This window comes from Athene noctua, chromosome 27 (genome assembly GCF_965140245.1).
Source record: "Athene noctua chromosome 27, bAthNoc1.hap1.1, whole genome shotgun sequence".
Taxonomy (NCBI): Eukaryota; Metazoa; Chordata; class Aves; order Strigiformes; family Strigidae; genus Athene; species Athene noctua.
The window spans coordinates 2,823,526-2,841,723 of NC_134063.1; the positions used below are offsets into that span (position 1 = coordinate 2,823,526).

The following is an 18,198-nucleotide window of genomic DNA, read 5'->3' on the forward strand; positions in this document are numbered from 1 at the left end:
TCTGGTATCAAGTCTTGCACATCAGCAGAAAACTTGAAAAAGCCACAGGCAAGTTTTAAAAATTTTGCATGGAATCCAGCTCAAGACTGAAGCTGTGCACAGCAATCTTTTAAATCATAAAAGACGTTTTATCACGTCCTGGTGCAAACAAAAAGATGTAATGAAATGGATTTCAAATGTAAAGATATGATACAAAATAGCAAAAATTCAGTTCAAAAATTAAGTATCTTTATTTTACAGCTTTAGAAAATTTTTACAATTTTAAACTAAAACAGGCTAAAGGAAAGTAAATTCCAGTGGTTTTTTAAAAGCAAAACAGAAGAAAAAAAAGTACTGCGATTTCAGTTGACCAGTCATTTTCAAGTTTGCTTTCTTTCACCATATCTATGTATGCCTGAAATAGGCTTAATTACTCCATGGAAAATTCACTCTGCAGAAACCCTTGGGATATATCTCATCTCTTGTCCTAAGACTCTGTTCCCCCCACTGTTAATTTTGAAATAAGATTTTTCCCGTCTTACATCACAGAAGAAGGAAGAAGCAAATCTACATTTGGTCACTGGAAATGCTATGTATTACAATGTATTTACATATATAAAAATATATATTATGATATGCTGTGCAATCGGATACAAGGCTGTAATTCAGTCAGAGGGAGGGCTGATATCAAAACCATGAAGAGCTACACAGACATAGGGTGGAAAGAACCCACCCAGACTGAATTGAAAATCTGATGCTGGTATTACGGTAAGACCTACTACAGTTTGGACAATCAGAAATACTTCCCAAAAATGTCCTTTACTAGTTGGAAATGACATTGCTTTTTCTCTTGGTCTTTGTGATGGCTCTATCCTATTGTCAGCACAGGAAGATTATTAGTAAGGTGACATGTTCAGTTCTTTGTTATTACTTGCAAATAATCACAAAAAATAATCTTACTTGTACCTTAGATATAAGATACTTATAGATAAGTCACAAAATTACCGATTTATCTATCCTTGCATGTACCATGCACCAAGTTTGCAAGTCATCACCTAGCGAAAACTACTCCTTCTGCAGTCTGTGTGCGTTACCCTCTTCACAGGAGGGGCTCTACAGTTCAGCAAGCCAGTGGACTAAAACTATGAAACTAATAGGCACAGTGTAGGTGAGTGACTGACTGACAAGGAAGTGAGAGGCAAGATAAAAATCAGGGAATCCGGGAAGGATATTGATTTTATCAGCACCCCTGACACAGCTGTTGATGACTGACTACATCCTTACAGAGAACTAAGTCCCTCATTCTTTACATCCCATCCATACTCTCTTTCTACAGCTTCAGTTCGTTTGGCAATAGTAGCCCCTATGCAGGAAAAATACTCGAACTGAGTTTTCACACCAGTCTTCCTACACTGGTCAACTTTCTTAGCTTTTTTTTTTTTTTTTTTTTTTTTTGGGGGTGTGTGTGTGTGTTGGTTTTTGTTGTATTTTCATCTGGTTGGTGGTGTGTTGTTTGTTTGTGTTTTGGGTTTTTTGTTGGTTTTTTTTTTTTTAATTAAGGGGCCAAACTGCATAGAAGATCTTAAAAAAGCAAAAAATATCATAGGTTTTGGATCGCAAGAAAATCCTTCCTTCAGCACCATATGAAACAAGCTTAAAGTTTACTCCTCATGCGTACATATGTAGTTAGATGTATGCATTTGCTAAAATTATGAACTGTTAGTTTGCACTTTTCATAACACCAGCCTCTATACTATTATTTGAACATTATTACAAAGTCCTTCCACAAAGACATCAGACATTTAAAACTGTTCTACTTAAAATGTTACCTCCCAAGAATAAACTTCCTCACTAAAAGCTACTACCAAGCATCCAAGAAACTACCATTAAGCAAAAAGGTTTCTGTCATCTCCTAAATTCTCTTTATACTGCTCTAAATTTTCACCATCTGATCTCATACAAAACATCACTAATTCAGTTTTAGAAAAGTAACATCAGCCTTGTTCAAATGGGACTTGAGCATTGCTAGGATGCTTTTAGAGCCCCAGTTCCTCCAGCACTGGGCTGGAGGAAGAAACTGCAGGAACACATTAAAAATAATGAGCAGACCAGCCATGCTCAGGGCTGTAAAGAAGTATTTTTCTTTATAGAGGTAGGTTTTGCTTTCATATGTTGCCAGGCTGAAAGTAGAGGAGGTCATACTTACTATCAGTGACTTGTAGGATGAAAAAGATTAATTTTGAAGTGTTAAAAATGTGAGACCCACCCCATGATGAATGCAACACAGGTCCAGGCATCAGGCCGGGCTACGATTCCCAGTTGGGTACTTTTCAGACAGCAGGAGGAGTGCACTGTGAGACAGACATTTAATTTTCCTCTCCCACATCCTGTGCTGACCCTGTGAAAGTTTGAGTATCAAAAGGTTGTTGGAGAGGACAAGTTACAAAGCACGAGTTGAGGACAAACAGGCAGTAGATGCTCCCCCCAGCACACGCACCTGGCTTTCTCTCCATTGCCAGTTAATGGGCATCTCCCAGCACAGGCTTGCTGCCACATTAAAGTATGTGGCAACACCCATGACATGCTCTTTTTTTTTTTTTTTTAAGTCTCCGCTGTCAGCACATTCTGGCCCAAACCAGACTGAACTGCACTACAGTGGTTTTTTTGAGTTTTTTTTTTTTTTTTTCTTGTCAAACTAGACCTGAAGCACTGTTTTGAACTGTTTTTGTTCAACATGAACTGGAATAACTTCAGACTAAGCAGAATAAGAAAAAACCCTATTGGTTTCTTGCTGTGAAAACTGTATGTCAAGGCTTATGCTCCTCCCATACCTCACCAGCTTCCTACCATCCCAGCCATTTCAAGCTCAGATCCCCGATGGAGAGGTGGCAGGTTTATGGCATTTTTCCTAACTAAAGCTACACCTGTAAGATGAAGAGAGCTATTTCTATCCTTTACAAACTTCTGGCTTAAGGAAAAGGTTATTGTAATGGGCACAGTATCAGCTATGATTCCTGTGTGCAATCCAACACTGAAGGGCCGGTCTCCTGGAAGCATCACTGAGCTCACTGCACAGACTGAGCAGGGTATTGCTGGTCATAAAGAGCCTCCCACTCGTGGTACTGGAAATCTTTCAGCAGTACTTGACTGCTAGGGAATTAGGGGGCTCTATCTGCTACTGCAGGGCACCCTACAAGCTCTTTTTTTTTTTTTTTTTAGGAGCTATGATGAGCTTGTTTACTTTGAGACCACATCTCTGCACATTTTCAGCTAACCCAAAGGAAGTTCACAACATACACTGCATAGGTGTCAGCAGTAAGAAGTTTTCAAACTTTTCTAGCCTACAGATCATCTCAAAGATTTCTCAGACAAACACCTGGATGAAGCTTGGCATCTGGAGCTGAAATTGTATGTTAGAAGGCAGGAATATACTGTGATAAACTGTGATGCCATCTTCAGCTAAGGAAGGTGGCTCCAAATTATCCCAGGAGCATGCACACTTGCAACCCTTGGCTACCAGGTCAACAACAGGACCAAGAGTTGCAATATTCCCAAGAACTGCTGGGAAAACAGAACTGAAACAGAGTTACTGCATCACACACAGTTAAGTCCTCTACTAGTTCCTGAAATTATAGATGACTGTGCACAGTATGCTAGCTCCCAATTCTAGAAAATCCACTTTAAGCACATTATTAATCATCTATCACTAACTTACAGATGGTAAAACCTCATCTTTAGTCCACATAATTTGAATATTTACCTGCAACACTGGAAAAGGCAAAGGTGAAACACTCACAGAAGAGCATATAATGGATAAATACAGAAGATAGAGAGGCTCAGTGAAGAGACTATTCTCTTGTGCCAGTGCCAAAGGAAGCTTCTGGCAGCACACAAGGCTGTCCTGTTCCGAACACGTTCCAGGGTGCCAGAAACATTCAGTGCAGTTCAACAAGTTAAACCTACATTAAAAAAAAAAAAAAAAGTATTTCTTATCTCAGTAGAAAGAGCACTGCATCTATTTAACATCTGCTTTGATGTGGTTTCTTTCCAGAGGATTTATCTTTAAATTAGCAAAACAAAACCAGAAGACTTTGTAATACAAGATGTGAATTGTCAGTCACAATGCCTGCAAAACTCCATTACAGCACTCATAAGAGATAAACTGACTGCTCTGTGGCGAAGTTCATGCTATCATAGCATTGAATTATAGAAAACCCAACGCTCAGACTGCACCTGGGCTAAAGTGAGCCAGGGCTTGCTCGCTGGCCCCTAATGCAAGTGGCTCTTGTCTATGTGGTTAAATTCTTGACTCTCAAGATGAGCTCAGCAATAGCAGGACTGGAAACAGCCCTACCCCACAGGGCTTTCATATGCTTCCCATGGCTACCCACTGAAGTTGTGAGCCATTCTTAGAGATTTTTCTACCACCAGCCCCAAAATTACCTTATTTAAGTCTATTAATTCTAATGCCATCCCTACCTGAAAAATAATAGTTTTCCCAATTTGTAACAGCATTTCAGATTTTTGGATATTTATCATACAAGCTCCTAGGTCTTCTCTTTGGAGTAGTAGTTTTGGACCCTTCTGGAGTAAACTCTTTCACTGCCATTCTTTTTCAGCATCTCCTCATGCTTTCTGAGCCACCTTGACTTTTTTTCTTATCCTTTCCCTTTCCATCCTACCTTGCACCACTGGCACAGAGCCAAAGAGCTTGTTAGAGCAACTCTGTGCTTCACATCCTGCCAACCAGCTGGGAAACCACACTCTAGATAAAATACCTAAAGATTAATCTCTCCTTGCTGCTGATGTTTTCTGGACCTCTGATCAGAATTTCTGTTCTCGTCTGGACTCTCTAATAATAATGTCCTCATTTTCCTGAAGGCGCAGCCCTTACACAGATTTTATTTTAAAACATCAGAGATTATATTTGTGGTGGAAGAAGGCACTGTCTCTGCAGGCTTTTGACAAATATTTGTATCTGCTGGTATGTCTGTATTTCAAACACCTGTGTCAATGCCATGCGTGTCAAGTGTCAGCATGCACATTACTGCTTATTTACCCGTGAACATACTGCCCAGAACATGCCAAACCATGAAAGCATACACAAAATACTGTTTTGTTAATTGATAATCAGCGAAGTTGCCATTAAAAAAAATATTACAGGGGTTTACGTCCTAAACATCCAGTGTAGTGCAAGAAGCCAGAAATATATGCACTACCCAACCATGGGGCTAAAAAGAAGAAAGACAAGAACAAAACTGCAGGATCTTGCACTAAAATAGCTGCATGTAAGGATTTACTTCAAGGTAACAATGTTACCAAACACCCAATATAGGTTTGTGGTTTGTTTTTTTTTTTTCTTTTAAATTGTCTAGCCAGGAAAAATTCTACAAACTGTAGGGTGAGATGTCCAGGAGACTGAGCATATATTTGGACTCAAGTATTGTTTCGAAAGAGATTTCAAAGCAAGAACCTATATGAGAACATGGTTTGTGGTTAAGTAGAAAACTACCTTGAAGTTCTTTAAGCGTTCTGTTGCCCGTCAGACCCTAGAGAACAAAGTAAGAGCTGCAGGTAAAATACACAGCATCTCTCAGACAGCGTATTAATTCATTAATGAATGCAGCCCCATTGTTAAAGCTCAGAATGATATTATTTCAGTACAGTTTACTAGATAGTTTCTTCCTGGCTCCACAGTCAGTGCTGTTTCCCAGCATATTTAGAAGTCTACAGGCACTACCATTACAGTCATGATACGTTCACAGTCGGAGCAATGCATCAGGATCACAAAACCCAGATCTGCAACACGGAAATGTGCACGTCTGAAAAATGCTTAACAAAAGACATACTGAGGACTGCTGTAAGAAAAGAGCAGCTTCTGAAGGAAAAGCTTGACTGATTATCTGAGCTCAAGACATATGTAAAAGTGCAAGAAATTTGTGATGGTTAATAGAAAAGAAGGAAGAAAAAAAATGAAACCAACAGTTTTCTAAATGAAGATTTCTTTTAGACATGTTTAAATCACCTATTGGAAAACGTGCTGTGCTGCAGATTTTCTGTCTTCTGGCATCTATTCAAGTTTATAGAAAACATTAAACATTTTCACAAGTATAATTCTTACATATGTGGATGTGCTCTTTTACTGCCACTGGTAAAAACAGAACACATTTTTGAATATATTTTTTCTGTTTATTTTTTTATATATTTCATTTAAAATGCTCTTCATCTGGGACAAGAAAAAAAAAATCCCCAAAATTAAAAGAGGGTTTGGGATAATTCTTCCTTACTTGTCACCCTTAGTAAAGTCTTTCAGGTTGCATTCTACCTTCAGCTGCATTTGTGCAACCCTTCAGGAGGACAGAGTCAAAAACAAACACTTGGTCCAACACACTGATATTTAGTAATTTCAGACCCAGCAAAGAATCTGATCCTCACTACTGTGATTCAAAGAGCTTTTTGGGTTGTTTTTTGTTTTGGGGTTTTTTAATAGTTTTTTTTTAAAGTGGGGTGGGTTGTTGGTTTGGGTTTTTTATTTTTTTTTTGACTAGAACAGGTGCTCCCGTGAACACAAGTTTTCAGAAATAGAATCCTAATTATTGAATTTTAGATAGTTAGTTAAAGGTTAGTATGTGAATGATGGAAATAAAAAGCACATCAACATTACTTTTAACATTACTTTCATTATTTTGAGCATTTTAATTCAAGTCTGGTGTGGGATATATATCTGCAATCATCAGATAAAATCGGTCAGCTACACTAAACACATCTTCACATCTTCCTGTACAACATTAAGTCTTACATTAAGCTGGTCAGGGAGGATTTTGGAAGACAAAAAAGCACAGCCTTGGTTTTTGATGGAAGTGATTGAACTGCCCAGGATCATGGTACAAACAGTCACAGCCAAACTGGTGCACCAGGGTCACCCAATTTGTACAGTACTGGAATAGTCAAAGTATGTAAGTCACGGCCAGTTTACACACTTTAACTGGAGATATTGCATTGAGTAGCGATTGGGTTTTTCCCCCCCGCACTGATCTTTGTAGTTTGGAGGAAAAAAAACACTGAAAAACAGATTGAAAACCCCCAGAAACAAGGTGAAGGACGTGCTCCAAGCAGACCTACCTAGAATGCAATGTGAACAAAGCAACTGTTAAATGTCTACAAGTTAAGTGTTATAAATTCTTCCATTTTAATTGAGTTATAAACAATTTCAGAAATAAACTGTTTCCTAACCCACAGCATATGAGAACAATTAAAATACACTTTCAAGTATATGATAAAACTTAATGCTTCATCATCTGAAAGCTACTAGCTTTTAAGTATATAAAAAGCTATTCCAAATGACATTATGGCTGAAAGACAATCAAGGCAAAAAAACAAAGAACTTTGAGTCAGTCTCCAAACTTGTTTTCTTGCTATTTGTCAAGTTCATTATTGAAACACAAGATTTTTTTTTAAATTTAATATACATACTTATACAATGGCTTAAATTAAGGCATAATCCAGCTGGCTGAAGTTTTCAGTGAAATGTCTCTGTTGCTTTTTATCAGATTACTGCTGGCAAAAGTAACTTAGTCCATTAAAGAGGAGATTGAAAAACAGATTAGTACTAATATCTTCCATTAGGGTGATTTTTAAATTAAATGCAGTGCAGGCCTTTGGACTAGGGAAGCCTTTCAAGAAACTCACCATTAAATCAACTTATCAGACAGGGTTTGAGGCTTTAAGCAGAAGCTGGTAAAACTCTGAAGCCATAGTGTGGTTTTACAGAAAGCCTTTCACGTTCTAGAGAAAGAACAGTATACACCCAACGTGAAACAGATTAAAACAGAAATTATCATCCAAAAAGCACAAGGGCAAACTTTTGGAAGACCCAGCCAAAAAGACAATGGCTGAAATTTAACAGACAGACATTAAAAGAGAGCCCTTCAGAATCCAACTCATCATGCCCACTGGAGACTCTTAATTTAAAAGCATTGCCTCTGGTCATGTCACTATGGTGGTACTTCTGTAAATGACATTTTGGGCTCTCATATACTCCAAAGAGTATTTCTTACATGCAAACTGGAATCATATTCTAGGATCCTAGAATACTTCCATTTTCAATTTCAGTTTTAATGGGAAGTGTTTGAGGCTTTCTGGGATTGCAATTTAAGTGTAGAACAGACAACTTTGATAAAGCCAAATGTTCTTAGATGGAATAAATAATATGCAAATCACATCATCCCTCTATGTGTACTAAAGTTGATGCATAAAAGGATCAATTAGGTTATACAGGAAAATGCATAATTTGAGGAATACAAAGTAAGACCAGCTGCACCCCCCAAAATTTTAAATTCACAAATTTAGTCCTTCACAATGTCATGTGGCAAGAGGAGCAAAATAATAGGCTAGATCACAGCCTCATTCCAGAACCTGACAAGCCATGTTTTGGCTACTCCTGGGACAGACAAAACATGACTGAGGCAGATGATTAGTTACTGAGCAGCAAGTAGTTTTAAATCACAACTGACTATAGCACCATATGTGCTCCCTTGGGAATGAAAACATATTCTTCAGTTTTAGAAATTGCAATTATATTCCTTAAACGAGTAACAAGTAGAAGCTCAAAACACCAAACATGAATTTTTAATGCTTTAACATTTTCCCCAATAAAAATACTGCCTATTAAACTTAATATAGTGCTACTACCTATTTTATTACCCGTTTGGCTTGTATTTTATTTCTCAAACATTAAACACTCTTGATATGCTTTTGCTTCCTGACAACATTCTGTGACAAACACTGTTTATTTTCAGAGACAGCCCCTAGAGTTCCTACGAGTGCTTAGAGAGCTTCCTGCAGCTCCATTCATCCTGCCTTTTATACTAGACTAGTAGCCAACCCAGGTACCTGGAAATAAAGACAAAGACAAAAAAGTTAAGAGATGCATTTAATGCACCGTGGTAGTATAAATCCTTTCAGAGGCTGGTAATTTAACCATTCTCTGCATTTCCTGAATGTCAGTTTATACTAAAGCATTCCCTTTTATCAATGGCTTTGACAAGTAGGGAAAAGTAAAGTAAAAGGTGACAATAGGGAAAGTGCTAAAAAAACTATCATATTTCTCTCAACTAAGCATTGTAGCAGACTTGTTCAATGCTTTTCCTCCATGTTAACCTACACTATGCTAAAGCAGCAAAATAGCCACACAAGCACTCAGTACTGTGTAAATAAAGACTCTCAACACATAATGAAAATGGAACGGTCAAAGGCATTCCCTAATAAAATGATCATTGAAATCCATACAACAGAACCCTTATAGAGCACCATATTTCAGAAAGATGTTTGAAGTGTATAGCTGTACTGAAGCTGGAGGCAGAACATTCGTTGTTGGATTTGATGATCAGACTCCCAGTGAGGTTCTTCAATGAATGCAAACACTACTAAACCAGTCCTAAATACATACTGGTTTTTGATGGATATGTTTGTGAGGGAAAATAAGGAGTTCTTATCACATTGTTTATTCCAGCTGGTTTTGCTCTGCATTTAGGCATTTGCTTTCAAGGTCGTCCTTATTCTGACCAGCTGGTTCCTCACTCTGTGCAATAGAAATTTCTGACAGTTCCATCTTTGTGTTGGTATCAGCCAGCTCCTCTGCAGCTGAGGTGGGGCCATGCAGCTCCTTCACATGGAGGGTAGGATTGGTCATTTGCTCTGTGTCTTGTTGAGAGGCTGGTACACTGCTATCTTTGGGAAGCTCAGAGCAGTTGACAGGAGCTATCACCACGGGAGGCTGAGGTAGGTCTTTCTGTAAATAGAAGATCACAGTCAGAATGCCGGAAAGCAAGAATTACCGTGTCCACTTATCAGAAGTGATGGTCATACAAGATGAAGATTAAAGGTCCATCATCTCTTCTCATTCTCCAGTAGTGGACACATGCATACAGCGATCCCGTCTTTGTGTTTACTAGTACACAATGGGAATTTTCTTCCAGAAATGTGTTTAATTGCTTTCTGCCTGATCATTCCCCACTGATTTCAGATGTGCTCTGCTGATTACACAGGAACAGGCAAACAGCACTCTGGCACACTCTGGCTTTGCCCACCTTTACTATCAGTGTACAACTGGCAACTTTTCATCACATTTCAGATGATCTCAAATATTTTTCCACCAATTAAATTCAGTTTTCTAAAGGAGAGTTGTGAAGTTTATCACAAATAATCGATTAACAAAACACACACAGCAGAGAACCTCCAGCTTGATAGATTTGGCCTTCAAGTAGTTACTCAAAATCTATAAACATGCATCACGATAAAAATTACTCCTTTTGGAATCAAATTAATTTCACTTGTACGAAAGTGAAACAAAATGATAATTACTATATTGAACTAGATTTCTACCTTTGTAAGCAGTAGGCTATGAAAAATATGAAGAAAAATATTGTAAGGATATACTTTATGTATTATAAAAATGTTTTATTTAATCTTGCTCAATAATAATAATAATTTCAACAGAGATCAAATGAGTAAAACTATGGTAGAATAAATGAGGATAAACAAGGTCTACATTACTTTTCACTAGCCAGTTCAAGTGGCCATAAACATTAAAAACAAGAGAACCTTACTGAGGAAAAAAAAGTATGTAAAAAAGCAAACAATTAAGCAAAACAAAAATATTTGGCTTTGTTTGATAATACTTTACAATATTTTACTCAACTTTAATTCTAGTTAGGTTTTTATAATATTAGTATTTCTCGGAGACACTCATATCAAACTGGTATTCACCGCAAAGCCGCTGCCCGTCCAGAACACTGCAAGCTCCTTTCTCCAAAGAGCCACAGCTAAGCTGGTGAGGAGAGTACAGGGCACCAAGTAGAGGAGAGCAGGCTGGCCCATCTGCATCAATGCCAAGGCAACAAAGGTCACAAGAAGGCCTATGCCATATGCTGGAAGGAAACAAAACCAGCAAAAACCAGTTACTCAGATATAGGTCTGCTCAAGGACAACTAAATAATTAGCTAGATGAGCATGCTAACAGGAACTTTTTACTTAACAGAGGTACTGCCTCCTTTCTACTGATAGTAACATGTTGTGAAAGTAGTGTGATTGGCTTAGTCCATACTGTGCAAATAAATCATTACCTTAAGCAGTTTGAGAAATGGCAAAATAAACAAATTAAATACTGTGCCTCATATTGTATTTATGAATTCAACAGATCCAGGCAATTATTTTGACCATTATAACATGTGCTTCTTGTTTGGCTTGGCTTTGGCTGTTTCTTATTGTCCTGCAACACCACTAAGAAAACCCAGAAAACAAGCCAGCTGCATGTTACAATTCCTGTTACTTTCTATTTATTTTCTGCATATATTCTGCAAAAATTCCTAAGTAGAACAGAAGCAGCTAGGATCTCATATTGTGATTATTTTCAATTAAATTTTCAGAACAATGAAGCTAAATCCATCTCCTGTGAGGAGTGGCTGAGGGAATTGAGGTTGTTTAGTGTGGAAAAAAGGAGGCTCAGGGGAGACCTTATTGCTCTCTGCAACTACCTGGAAGGAGGGTGTAGCGAGGCGAGTGTCAGTCTCCTTTCCCAAGTAACAAGTGAGGAAAAGTTGTACCAGGGGAGGTTTAGATTGGATATTGGGAAAAATTTATTCACTGACAGGGTCATCAAGGACTGGGACAGGCTGCCCACGGAAGCAGTTAAGTCACCAACTCTGGAGGTTTTTAAAAGACGTGTAGACGCGGTGCTTAGGGACATGGTTTAGGGGTGGACTTGTTAGGACAGTGTTAGGTTTACAGCTGGACTCAATGATCTTAAGTCTTTTCCAACCTAAATGATTCTATGATTAGAACTCAATAACTTTCTACAGTTCTTCAAAAATGTTTTTTTCAGGGCACATGATGTTATTAGTGAGTGTTCCTTATACCTAGTTTAAATATTACTTCTTGTGACTTAAGTCCATTGCCTCACATCTTATCCCTGTGCACCTGTAAGAAAAGTCTCCATCTTCTTTGCATCCTCACATTAGGTAGCTGCGGACAGGCACCTAATGCAAGGTGCACAGGCAACCTGCAACAGGATCTCCTCTTTGCCTTTTTTTAAAACCATGTGCTCCAGCCCTCAGCCATCTCGATGGCCTCCACTGGATTTACTCCAGTACGTCAGTGTCTGTTTTGCACCAGGCATCCTGGTGCCAAATTGATCCAACTGCCAAACTGAGGGGAATAACCACTTCTCTCATACTGCTGAATCAATCTTGCTAGGTGGTTAGTGCTGACTCTTCATTGATACAACATTTTCTTATCAATTTCTGTAAAAAATTTTCTGTTTTGAAAGTACTGGGTAAGACCACAGTTTCATTTAAGTATATACAAGAGGAAATCACTTAAGATTTGGTATAAAAGCATCTCTCTAACCCTGCTCTAAGTCTTCAAGAACCTAGCTATTTTTTCAAAAGAATTTTTAAAGCAGTTTTTCATTAAAATTTCTCATGACATTAACTGTAAGTATCTTAAGGCTTTGCTAGCATAAATACTTTGTATTGTAAAGCAAACAGAAATTTGTGAGATCCTATTCATCAGTCATCTTGTCCATGGCATATAAATGTGAATTCTACAAACTGAAGAAAACTAATTTAGAGGTGTTACAGCCTTAATAATACAATTCATTACATCATAGTCACAGATTTTTAGAAAACACAAAAATTTAAGAACAAAGTCAAAGAAAGATAACCCCTGAACCTGAACTCTCATATGCAATAAACTCAAAGATTCATGAATCAAGAAACCAGAATGAGTAGCTAAGCATGTATAAAGATAGTGTAGATGTGAGGGTTAGTGAGAAACTATGGTAAGAAGCAGCTCCCCTTATATATGGCAGACAAAACAGCTCAGGAAAATCACAACAGATAACTTGGTGATGGAAGGTCTAGCCTCCAAAGTATTTTGCTAAAAATATTTCTGTTCATCAATAAAAGGAATAGAAGAATAAAACCCCAGACTATGAAATACACCATCGATGGTATGCTTTTAAAGGGAGCAACTTCTGCAGGTATTGTGTTCAGGTGTCACAGTTACACGTACCTATTGTGCAGGCTACAAAATAGACTCTGGATGACTGCACCTGAATATCAAATCTATGGCAATAAGCTACCAGTAAGCCTAGGAAAAGAAAGAACAATTACAACATGCTTTCAACCCACTCATGCATTAAGATACACAAACCCATCAAATTATCTAGGAACTCAAGATTATTTTTTTTTCCAAACATTTCTTGGGCATCCCAGTATTTAAGTACTATGACAGCATCGTTCAGGAGGCTGCACAGCTTACACAACAGTTACACAATAACACAAGCCCAGTACAACAGAAGCACTCTAATAATAAAATTAACCTCTACAAATACACAGATCCTAGATACAAAACATCATCCCATCCCTAGTAAACAGTTGTAAAAATACAGTGTTCACAAGAAGAATGAGGGTAAGAGTTCATTCCTTCCAGCTCCTAGTAAAGAGCAGAAATTCATGGCTAAGGACCATTATGTAATGACCTATTATAGGTCAGGGGGAGGAGGGGACACAGATGGGGACCACACAGTTCGTATTTCCCAAAACACAAGAAAATAAACAAATGATTTCTCAGAAGAAATCTGAAAGCCAGAAGACACATACTTGTTTTCACCTGCAGTGGTGCCAGGCATACTTCTACATACTATCTAAAGTCAGATTTGAGAGGTGTGGTAGAAACACCAGATGTCGTGTGACTAACAAAATTATGAAGTTTTGAGTGGTCAGGTATGTGTGTAAATGGACAAATAATTTCCTCTATTAAAGACGTTTTAGACTATAAAATCAATTAAATCAAAAAAATCAGCTAAATCAACTCCTGAGATTTCTCTACATTTCTTGACATCACTGCATGTGAAACTGAACCGTAAGCATGTGCATTGAATTTCTTATGGGAAAAGTGAACAGTGCAGAAAAAAGAACATAAAGGATACACTTACAAATCTATCAGGTTTATAGTAGCCAAATCAAACTTCCCAGCTGAAGTGGAAGTACAGGAGGAATAAACGAATATGACAGTGAGACAAGTAAAATTCTTAACATGCTAAACAAGAAATACCTGGAACTAAAATGTCTCCAAATCCTAGGAGAGAAAAAGGCCTGTCACACAGAGCCAACGGTGAGGAATTCAGTCGTGGAACCTTCAGAACCATTGGGAGCTTGGAATGAGAGAAACATAGGCCTTAGGAAAAGCTGTTTCCACTACATACTGACATATCTACCAGAACTTTTTCCTGTTGTACTGAAACGGCAGACTTCAAATAAAGCAAATAATTTTTTTAAACATTATAGATCCTTATATTTTAAATCTTTTATTAATATTATCAACGACCAACATGTATTTAAGATAGGAGTGATGAAATACTTTCTAAAAAACCAGCCAGGACAACTCTGCATGACAGAAATCTTGAACCAGTATATTAATTTCAAAGTCCTCACATGCAGTAGGGTGTCAACTGTGCTTTAACTGCAGGAATGTAAAAAATTTAGGTAGGCTGCCACATGCATAAGAAATAACCATTTATATTTCATTCTACTCGTTGTAATAAAAGTCTCAAAAAGAGTAGACGAACAATTTTTAAAAGTGATTTTTCAAATCACTTTCAAAGACTTTTTTTTTCCCCCCAAGTGTTCCTATTTATTACATAAGTTGCAATGTTGAGGCACAGTACAGCAAGGTTCATTGCAAACACATATTCTCTTTAATACAGTATGTTAAAGAAACTTTTTTCTTTTCTTATGTTAGTGCTAGAATAAATTTTATCTATTTATACTATCACTGTTTTATACAATTCAGTCTGTGCAGAAAACTGAAGCTAAAGGGGTACAAAATACAAGAACTAAGTTAAAGAAATGAGTATGGATTGTATGGATTGATCCACTCGTAGTTCAACCCACAAACAACTATTTTCTTTACTATTTTCTCATGTGACAGTATTACAATCATTGCTGAGAAGAGACCCAACATCCTTAAAATAACAAACCCAGTTTTCCTACAGATTAATTTTTTGTTTTGCAGACTGTATCTCACTGTCTCCTACATCTCAGGTACTTCCCTTCCCAAGTCAGCCACATCATGCTGCCCAGCTCTCTGCATAAGCTGGCTGCTGGCAAACGGACAGAAGCACTGAATACTGACTTTCTGTTTTCTTTGTCTCCAATTCGTGTTTCGCTCCTTTGCCTATAGCCTCAGCTTTTCAGAAAGCAATTATCAAAATAGGATTGGAGGAGAAAGAGAGAGACTAATCATACAAGTTTACTCTCTTTAGGTAAAAATGGATACGCTTCATTAGCAGTAAGTTATATTTACAAATATGGCCACATGTTTTTGTGAAGCTGAGCTAACCAGCTTCCTTATACTGAAATCCTTTTAAGGTAAGATCAAGGAAGACCAAAGCTGTTGTGATGACCCCTGTGTTTGGTGTAGATTTCCATAGAGTTCAGGAGTGCTTATTTTCACATTAAATTCTTTCCAGACTGGCATCTCCATTTCAGCTTTGTGGTCTTTGAATGTCAAAGCTGAAAGTGTAAGACCTGGAAGTTAGTGCCATATTTTTAGACTACATACAGTACCTTTTCATGAGTGGCAGAATCAGACGGGCCTGCAGCCACCTCCACCATTATACTCTCCCCAGTCTAAAGAAAAAAGGGGAAAATTATCAATTGGCACTTCACTCAGCAGGTCTGGGATATTCTCACACAGAGAAACAGGTCATTACTCTTTGCTCCGTGAGTAGCAGAGAAGTACTTTACTTACCTTTGTTAGAAAAGGTGTGATAAATACAAAGAATACATCATACACAAAAAGAACCAGGAGGAGCAAGGTACAACCCTGAAGGAAGAGACAAGATATTTGGTATTTACATACTATGCATTAGTAAACAGCAAAGAATTAATAATTATCAACTTAAGACTATTCAAGGCAAAAGCTAACAAGGACTAAAACAAGTTAACCATGTATTTTTCTTAATTCCTAAATATTTTAGATGGAGGAATTGGATCTCACATGCACCACATAAAAGAAAGTAATTCTTAGACACAAAATTACATGTAAGTCCCTAATGTAAAATCTGCAAATGGTGCCATTTCAATTTGTTAGCAAATATTAAGAAGTTCTGCATTTTCTCTGAAGGATGCTAGGCATAGCTTGAAACAGTATCCACATTACTTTGGCCAGTCTGTACAGGGAAGCAAATTTATAGATGAAGATAACTTGAAACAGAGTTTGAAGAGCTGCCTAAGGAGCAACTAAATGACTAATACTGATTTTTATCTTAGGATACTGAATAAGTTCTGGAAGATTTGCAACACCACCAGAATGATACATCAATTGTGCAATCAAATTTGGAAAAAAAAAAAAACCACCACCAAAAAAACCCCACAAGGGTGTCGTGTATGATTTACTAATAGTCAGCACTCTACAGAACTAGCTACCAAACACCATGCATAACAACCACGTGCCACTTACTGCATTACAACCCATTACATCACTCTTCCAAGCTACATACGAAGGGAAGTGCATTTCCAAGCCAACGTACTCCACTGTCAGTGGCTCCTCTGTTCAACTATATACAGGCAAACATCCTCTTTTTACATCTGTTTAACTTTCATACCTTAAATGTAGGCAGGCGAATTGTTTTCAACATGTAAAGACAGAAAGCGATTCCTAAAGCATCTTGCAGAACCCAGGCCCACCTAGAGAAAGAAGAAAGTAACAATTTTGCAGGGAACAACAGGAAAGCCAAACCAAGCCTTGTCCTCACTAAGGACATCCTTGGGACTAAGAAATTTATGAAAAGTACTTGCTCAAAGCCAACATTGTTGTCAGCATAGATTCGCAAATGGGAAATTATGCTTGATCAACCTGATAACCTTCCACAATGAAATGACAGCTTGGTAGCTGTGGGAAGAGCAGCAGGGATACTGTCTATCTACACTTCAGTAAGGCTTTCCACTGAGAATCTCCCGTAAGATCCTTGTAGAGAGACGAGCAGACAGTGAGGTGGATTGTGAACTGGCTGAACTAGGTCAGTGGGTACCAAAATAGGAAGTTCTGGGGTCCTTCAGCCTGTGTATGTGTACACCCTCGTGTGCTGAGGGAAACCTGCAGCTGGAGCTGTTTCTTGATGGTGTTCTGCAACTTAGGTATAGAAGTACCAATGCTCTCTGTTTTATTCTCAATTGCTGTGATCAAAGAGAAGGAGGGTTTGAGATACAAAACACTAAGGTTTCCTGAAAATCGCTAAGGTCGAGTTGCAAACAAGAGATGATGTTGTTGTGATCAATACCTGAGCACTTGCTGATGAAGCTTTGTGCCGGAGATACTCAGGGCCATGCCAGCTTTGAGGCAGAAAAAGGAATTCTTAGTCCTAAATATCCCAGGTTGGAATAGCTCTCTAGTACTTCTCTACTCCTCAGACTGATACTTATTTCTCTAAAAGGTGTTTCAGAGTTGATGGATTTATGAGGTTCTGTCAGTGAATGATCCACAGCCTTAACACAGAAAATGGATCCCACAAGGAGCAGTAACAGGCATTCAAGGCACAAGCAAGACATCTCTGGTACCATCAGCAGAAACAAGTCAGCATTTCAGTTCCAACACAAAATCCCTGACAGAGGGACCGAGAAGGTGAACTCATCATGTATATATGGGGAAAGTGAGCGTCTGGGAGTGAGGTGAGGGGTAAACACCCCCCATCCCCCCCAATCCAAACCAATAAAAAACTATAACAAAAGCGGTGAGAACACACACCACGGCTCTTTCTGAGAAAAAGCAAGCACGGAGGACGAGAACCGCTTTTGCCCTGCGTAGCGTTCCGGGCAGCGGGTAGAACCAGGCAGAGAATTCCCGGCTAGCAGCTTCCCTGTGGCGGGGAAGTGCAAACGTACACGTTTTCGGCCGAAAACGCGTTTTTGGGCAAAAACACACACCAAGGCTCTTTCTGAGAAAAAGCAAGCACGGAGGATGAGAATCGCTTTTGCCCTGCGTAGCGTTCCGGGCAGCGGGTAAAACCAGGCAGAGTGGTGAGAACATAATTAGGTACTGCAGCAATACTGAACATAGAGAATTATTTACTAGATAATTATTTACTTAGAGAATTATTACTAGACAGTTGAGAGAAACTAAAAATCTAACAATCTTCACAGCTCTTATTCTCCACAG

The 18,198-nt window shown here is 38.3% G+C and overlaps 1 protein-coding gene across 2 annotated transcripts in view; it reads right to left on the reverse strand.

The window, feature by feature from the left end:
- Window positions 1-222: 222 nt before the first annotated feature.
- SPPL2B (signal peptide peptidase like 2B) overlaps window positions 223-18,198 on the reverse strand; it is a 34,003-nt gene continuing 16,027 nt past the window's right edge. The window contains exons 9-15 of one of the 2 annotated variants that reach the window (XM_074928253.1): window positions 16,649-16,730; window positions 15,793-15,867; window positions 15,609-15,671; window positions 14,095-14,194; window positions 13,051-13,128; window positions 10,747-10,907; window positions 223-9,769 (exon numbers count right to left, since the gene is read on the reverse strand). In XM_074928253.1, the coding sequence (XP_074784354.1) occupies window positions 9,482-9,769; window positions 10,747-10,907; window positions 13,051-13,128; window positions 14,095-14,194; window positions 15,609-15,671; window positions 15,793-15,867; window positions 16,649-16,730 (847 nt within the window). In that variant the 3' untranslated portion in view covers window positions 223-9,481. Of the gene's footprint in view, window positions 9,770-10,678; window positions 10,908-13,050; window positions 13,129-14,094; window positions 14,195-15,608; window positions 15,672-15,792; window positions 15,868-16,648; window positions 16,731-18,198 lie in introns of both variants that reach the window. The other variant, XM_074928254.1, reaches the window with a different exon arrangement.